Source organism: Zonotrichia leucophrys, chromosome 11 (genome assembly GCF_028769735.1).
Source record: "Zonotrichia leucophrys gambelii isolate GWCS_2022_RI chromosome 11, RI_Zleu_2.0, whole genome shotgun sequence".
Taxonomy (NCBI): Eukaryota; Metazoa; Chordata; class Aves; order Passeriformes; family Passerellidae; genus Zonotrichia; species Zonotrichia leucophrys.
In genome coordinates this window covers 18,061,452-18,068,534 of record NC_088181.1, presented here as the reverse complement: position 1 = coordinate 18,068,534, position 7,083 = coordinate 18,061,452, and the positions used below count along the sequence as shown (strand labels likewise).

The 7,083-nt window shown below is 50.2% G+C and overlaps 1 protein-coding gene across 2 annotated transcripts; it reads right to left on the bottom strand.

Annotated features, from left to right (window-relative positions):
• Positions 1–2,087: 2,087 nt before the first annotated feature.
• RRAD (RRAD, Ras related glycolysis inhibitor and calcium channel regulator) lies at positions 2,088–6,440 on the bottom strand. 2 transcript variants are annotated; one of them, XM_064723469.1, is made up of 5 exons: positions 6,300–6,440; positions 5,587–5,924; positions 5,390–5,463; positions 4,671–4,875; positions 2,088–3,109 (listed from the first exon to the last, which is right to left on the bottom strand). In XM_064723469.1, the coding sequence occupies exons 2-5, from the start codon at positions 5,918–5,920 to the stop codon at positions 2,832–2,834; spliced, it is 891 nt and encodes a 296-aa protein (XP_064579539.1). In that variant the 5' UTR covers positions 5,921–5,924; positions 6,300–6,440; the 3' UTR covers positions 2,088–2,831. The 2 variants fall into 2 exon arrangements, with proteins under 2 accessions (XP_064579539.1, XP_064579538.1); XM_064723468.1 differs by having other exon boundaries at positions 2,271–3,109; positions 5,587–5,954; positions 6,300–6,386.
• Between the last annotated feature and the right edge of the window lie 643 nt (positions 6,441–7,083).

Sequence of the window (7,083 nt, the reverse complement as noted above, 5' to 3'; positions counted from 1 at the left end):
TTGATTTTTAGAGACATTTGTCAGCCTTTTACTGGTTTTTATCTAGTGCCACATATTGTACTTTCAAAAGTCTGCTTGGAAATTCCACTAAATTACATCCAATATTTTTTTTTTTCCTGGGCATAATATCTTCCAGGAGCTTCAAAATCTCTGCAAAATAGTACTCATGATAAAACTTCTACAGCATAGAATATGATCTTGGTCTAGAGCAGATTATTGTCAGAGCTGCAATAACATCAAACCTTCCCCTTCTCAAGAGCCATGGCTGAATTATGCCAATACCTGTACAAAGAAATTTTTAAAAAGAATGAATGACAAAAATTAGTACAATGAGGATTTGAATAAGTATTTTATTGTACAATATTAACTGATAGAAAATTTTCTAGACTAGCCCATGTTTCTTTAGAGTGGATCACAGTTTATTGTCTCACATTGCCTATATATGATATAGGTCCAAAATACGAATTCTCTTCTACAGTTTAAATGAACCACTAGGAACGTGCCAGAGCTCCTCAGAAATATCTTAGGTTTGAGAATTGGCCTAAACTGACCTTTGAGTTCATGAACAGTAAAAACCATGGGATTTATAGGTCAGTGTGCAGAAAGCACAGCTGGTAACCACAGCCTTGAGGAGGTTTTGCAGCTGCAGTGATGCAGCACAGCATTGTCACTTTGTGAAATGCCCAACCTTACACTCCTGGTGTGCATCCCATTCCTGGATTTATTATGGACAGGATTTCATCCCATAAATCCATCAGACAGCTCAGTCCTTTCCTGCTCACTGTGAAAGCAAAGGGCAATCAGAAAACTGAGGCTTTGCCAACACAGTTTTGTCCTTAGCCTCAGTAGGATGTGCAGATTTGGGCACTCTGGCTGCAGAATTGTCAGGATCAGGGCATTGCTTTGGTGCTGACATTAAAAGCTGCCATGTACAGAGATGCCTGGTGCCATATTCTGACAGCGGTCAGATGTCCCAAAATGGATAATAATAGATATATAATAGATAAAGATAGATATGTAACAGAAAATAGCTTGCCAGGAAGCAAGGCTAGTGGGAAAATAAAGCCAAATCCAATTAAAGTGTCTGCTCAGGCAAATGTTAGCTTTGACTGCAGGACAGAATCCTTCACTTTAGACCACTCAGAGCACAAAGGCAGCACCTGACAAGAAATGTGACCTGTCAGCAGCAGCACAAGCTAAACTGGGCATGAGACCAGCCAGGCTCACCAGCAGCACAGCAGGAGCTGTGCTAATTTGCTAATTCTTGCATTCCCCCTGTGAATTCCTGCCCTGCTCCCTGAGGAATGCCTGGGCCTTGGGATAACTCCATGGAGAGATGTTTGCCCCAGCCCTGGAAGGCCAAGGAAAGCTGGGAGAGCTGAGGAAGCCTCCCAGAGCTTTGGGGAAGCTCAGCCTCCCTAAAGCCATGGGCAAGCTGGGCTCCAGGCAGCTGGAACAATCTCCAATGAACTGAACTCAGATAGGGACTATGGAAAGAGGAATGTGTGTTTTATGGGTTTTGAGAACAGAGTTTATAGATTATTTTTAAGAGAATGTATCCTATGAAGTAGAATTTATAAGTAAAATACCATAAGTCCCAGTTCTTGCACTGCATCATGCTTGGTTTTAACTTCATTAATAGCAAATAGGGAGAAATAATGGAAAAACAGTGATTATAACACATTAAATTGCCACAAAAGCAATTTAAGGCCACTGTACACAGCTGAATCCCACAGCTCCTTCAAACACCCTTGCCAGCCTGCTTTGGACTTCTTGAAACCACTTGGAACCACATCTACAGGAGTGGGAGTAGATTGGACAATTATACTGCTGCCAAAAAGGAAAAAAACAACCTCCTGCATTTGCTTATTGGCTGTAACACAAGACCTTCAAGGCAGGAGAGGACTTCAAACATTCCATGGCTCAATTTATCAATATAAACACAGCACATCAATCTCACTAAAGGCAGCATATAAAGCCCTGCTCCTGCTAGAGCTGATGAGAACCAGGTTGAGGATGAACAATAATATGGTGCTCCCTTCCCAAGAAGAGCTGTTGAAATAGAGTGTTAACAAAAGCAGGGTTTACTTTTTAAAGAAACCCTTTAATAAACAAAAGGGCAGAGGATTTTCCCAATTCATCTTGTTCCAGAACTCTATCACATGTAAATCTTCAGTCTGTGTGTAACGTTTGGTACAGTGGAAAAAGGTCAATGTAAAAATGCTGTTCTCTCATTCTTTAGCCACACTATGAGAAAAACACAGTTTATTATAACAGGAAATAATATTTTATTATAAAATCTGCATGTAAACAAGTAACCAATTAATTGAATAACAGTTAATGGAAGTGCAAATTAACTTAATAAAATGATATCTGTTCTGTATTTAAATATATATATATAATTTGTTTTCTCCCATTCTACTGTGGTTCTACTCCACCCTCCCCACATTTAAGTTTAAAAAGATTTATCATTGTTTGCTTTGTACTAAAAAGAGTGTACGAGCCTGCGTACAAGTTGAAGTTTTGCTCTGCAAACGAGACAAGTCTGTGGTGATATTATCCTTTCTTATCTTTGCATCTCTGGTATCCACAAGACAAGAAGATATAGAACATATGTACACAGTGGGCATGTCAAGCCTCGTATTTCAAGTTAGTTCATTTACTTGCACACACTGAAACTTAACCCATTTATCGATGAAGCACTGCAGTGTAACTTCCAGCCTTGCTTGAGCACCTTAAGGCATTAACGAGAGTCTCTGGAGCAGCCACGGCCGCTGTGCCCACGGGATCCTCAGGGGATCAGGGGCTCGTCCATCCCTCCCTGAGGGCTCCTATAGCACGGACAAGTCGTGGCAAGACTTGGATTTTGCTTTGAAAGCCATCTTCTTGTTGTTCTTGGCCACGATCCTGCCCAGGAAGCGCTTGGCCTTCTTGCTGATGCTCTCCCTCCTCTTGGCGTTGGCCATCCTGCGCGCGTTGTCCTCCTTGCTGTCCTTGCGCAGCCGGATCTGCCGCACGATGCCCTCAAACAGGTCCTTCACGTTGTGGTGCAGAGCTGCCGACGTCTCGATGAACTTGCAGTCAAACACCACGGCGCAGGCCCGGCCCTCTGCACAGACAGACAGACAGGAAGGTCAGTGGAGACGTTTTCACGCACACTGTCAGCAGGACAGAACAGGAGTTGGCTCAAACTAAGCAAAGTGCCTTCAATGCCATGAAAGCTTTACTGCAAAACAGGAAAACTCAAATTTGCTCTTCATGGTTTTGCCCCCTCACTGTCCTTGGTTTTGTTGTGCTGTGGTCAGAAATCTCATCAGATCAATGGATCTGAATACATGGCAGCAATAGGTATCCAGGCAGACTGTGCCTGCACTGTGTAGGAGCTAAAGCTGATTTAGGAGAGGCCCTGGGAAGTGTGCTTGTGGTTTGATATGGAGCAGTGTGAGTCTCCTGATTTTGCATTAAACTGACTTTGGGTAAAGACTCCCTACAGTGATGTACAGAAAGAAATTAGGTTTATTCTGGAAGCTGTTGAGCAATTCTGCACCTCTGCCTTGCTGCAACAAGTAAGCTCTCCACACCAACAGAAGTGGAGCTGATACAGGCCACAAGGTCAAGTCATTGAACACATCAGTAGAGGTCACAAAGATGTGCCCCACTGAATCTGACCAGGGCTGAATTTGAAATAAAAGATATGCAGTGTTCTGGACATAAGCACTTAACCCTGGGACATTGCTGCAGCACAAATTTCCACAGTCAGCTGTGGTAAATAATGGCAGAGTTGTAAACTGAGGAAAGTACCGATGTCAGAACTAGGACAGGTCAACCATGCCCTGCCCCAGCCTGAAAAAGTAATCTCCTGATGAACTCCAGTCAATTCCCTGAGCAGGAATTTAACACTGGGAGCTGGGCAAACCAGATAGGGAGAGATGGTTCCTCATCAAGGTACCAATATTTCAGAGTATTCTTTCCAGTGGAAAACAAGAAAACTCACCCCAAAACAAAACTAAACCCAGCCAAAGGAAAAGCCTCAGAAAATGTTTAAATAAGCAGAATCAAGGCTGTGGTGTTGGCATTGGTCCCTGTGCCCCAGGTACCCAAATGCCAGCTGGAGCTGGCTGAGAGGATTCTCACTGATCACAGCTGAGGAACACAAAAAGACTTTTGGGTTGTGTGAGCCTGGTCCCAGCAGCCCAGCTCAAATGTGCTGGAGTCCCCTGCAGCAGAAAGGGCTGCACAGGCTGCATGGCATCCCTGTCCTGAGGCTGCCTGGCTCTGTGACATGGCACTGTGTCCCCCCAAGAGCACAGCTCAGGCTGTCACAGCTCCCACTGTCACAGCTCCCACTGTCACAGCCCGAGCCTGGCAATGTGGCTGCACACACACCATACAGTTAAAGCCTGCCTTGAGTAGTCCTGTGCTGAAGCTGCAGCTCTGATGCATTTTCCTCTCCCACTGCAGCTCTGCACAGCCACACATCTCCCCCCACACCCATCCCCAGTGTTTTCTGTGGTACCAAGCCCTGCAGCACAGCCAGCTGGCTCCACATCCCCAGTGATGCTCAAATCACACATTTTCCTACATCAAACCCAGGCATTCCTGCTGGCCATGATCCTGCACAGCCTTTGCTACTGCTTTAGACAGCACTTGGAAAATTCAGTGTCTCTTACCGTCAACTGAGACCTCCCGGGACCTGACCAGGTCACTTTTATTTCCCACAAGGATAATAGGAATATCTTCTGTCTGCCTTGCTCTTCTCAGCTGGATTCTTAGCTCAGAAGCCTTCTCAAAACTAACTTTGTCTGTCACTGAGTAGACAATAATATAGGCATCTCCCATTTTCATGCAGTGGTTCTGGAGCCATTGGCTGTCATCCTGAAACAACAGACAAGAAATGGATTTATTGGGCTGAAAAATCTACTCAACACTGAGTGATCATTTATTACTGTAAGCACCTTAAAGATTCTTTTCTTAGCCTTATTATTAAAAGTCAGTAAAAGAAAGCAAATCTCCCCAAAATTTCAAACATTTTGATATTTAAAATACAAAACAAAATAAATTTCTCTTGTTTCCAGAAATAATATCAGGTCTTCGCTGATCAGACTGACAATGTCTAATTTTGCAGTAATTCCCTGGGCTGCTCATGTAAGATACTGATTATTCAAAGCATTAAGAGAGCCTCACTCAGCTCTGTTCAGGGTTTTAAACTGCCTGCCTAGCTACAAGAAATTAATTGCAGAGAGAACAAAAGGCAGAATGAATTCTAATTTTTAATGTCACTTATCTGATCAAACAAATAGGCATAGTTGTTCCATTTCTATTTTTTTTTCCTTAAGAGAACTACAGACCAAGCCATAAAGCAAAAGCACGAGGAAAGAGCTGTAAGTACCTGCTCCCATATATCGAACACCACGAGAGACGCTTCTTCTCCATCAACTATAATTGACCTGTCGTATGTATTTCCTATGGAAAATCAAATAAAAAGAGTTCAGCAGAAGAAGTTCTCCTCCTCCGTGCCTGCCGGTGTCCTTAGGGGAGGCTCCGAGCCGGGGTTCCCCGGCAGCCCCGAGCCCGCCGTGCCCTCACCGGCCTCCTCGGCGTCCGCGCAGTCCTCCACGCCGCCGAAGATGCGCGCCAGGCTGGTCTTGCCCACGCCGTGCTCGCCCAGCAGGATCACCTTGTAGAGGCTGCCGTCGGAGTCGCTGCCCGAGGAGATGACGGAGTCGGAGGAGTCGGAGGCCCAGCTCTGGCGGTGCTGCCCGCCGGGGCTGTACGAGGTGCAGCGCACCAAGCCCGACAGCTCCTCGGGCGGCAGCGGCCGCAGGTCGCGCTCGTCCACGGGCATGCTGCGGCGGTGCAGGTGCTGCTGCGCCGCGAACGGCGTGCTGCCGCGCCGCTTGTCGCCGCGGTTCAGGGTCATGGGGCTGCGGGCAGGGCACGGCTGTCAGCCCGGGCTGCGGGCAGGGCACGACTCTCAGCGCCCGCTGCCCCGCACAGCCCGGTTCCGCACAGCCCAGAACCCCGCACAGCTCCGGACCCTGTCCCACACAGCCCCAGCTCTGCACAGCCCCGGCCCCAAACAGCCCCTGCCCCGCACAGCCCAGAAGCCCGCACAGCCCCAGATCCGGATAGCCCTTGTCGCGCACAGCCCTTGTCCCGCACAGCCCCGGCTCCGCATAGCCCAGAACCCCACAAAGCCCCAGCTCCAGACAGCTCCGGACCCTGTCCCGCACAGCCCGTGTCCTGGACAGCCCGGGCTCCGCACAACCCCAGTTCCGCACAACCGCAGCCGCGCTTACCTCGGGGCGCTGCGCGGAGCGAGGGCGCGGTGAGAGTGCGGTGAGGGATCGGCGAGGGATTCCCCGGTGGCTGCCGCGGGAGCTCCCCGAGCTCTGCTGCCGCCACCGCTCCCCGCTCCGCTCTTTATGTGCCGGCGGAGGCGCGGGGCCCTCCCCGCCGTGACGCTCGCCGGGCGCTCCGCCAGCGCATCCTCGGCAGCGCCGCCGCCCCCGCGGGCTCCGCCGCGCTGTGCGGGGGCGGCGGCGGCGCGGGGAGCCCGGGAGGAGGCGGGAGCCCCCCGGGGGTGGGGGGAGGCACGATCGGCTGCGCTGCGCTGTCAGCGCGGGGGTCCCGCCCGTCGGCGCGGCTCGGCCGGCAGCGAGCGGGGGAGAGGCGAGGGCCGGGCCCGGAGCGCGGCTGGGCAAACCCTGGGACTGCCGGGCTCGGCCCTGCCCTGCCCTGCCCTGCCGGCCGGTGCTCCCCTCCCGCTCCCCCGGTGCAATGCCCGCAGCATTTGCTCTGTGTGTCCCTTGTTTCCGCTGCCCCCTGTGCCATGCCCTCAGCATTTGCTGTGTGTGTCCCTTGTTTCAGCTGCCCCGGTGCAATGCCCGCGGCATTTGCAGTGTGTGTCCCTTGTTTCCCCTCCCAGCGGGTGTGAGAGCGCACGGAGCGCACAGGGAGCTTCCCCCGGCTCTGTCACGGCTGGGAGCGGGGGATGCTCCGGCAGCGTTAATGGGAATACCCATCGCACCCTTGGCATCCCTGTGCCGGCTCTCCCCGGCGCTCGGAGCGCTGCCCGTGCGG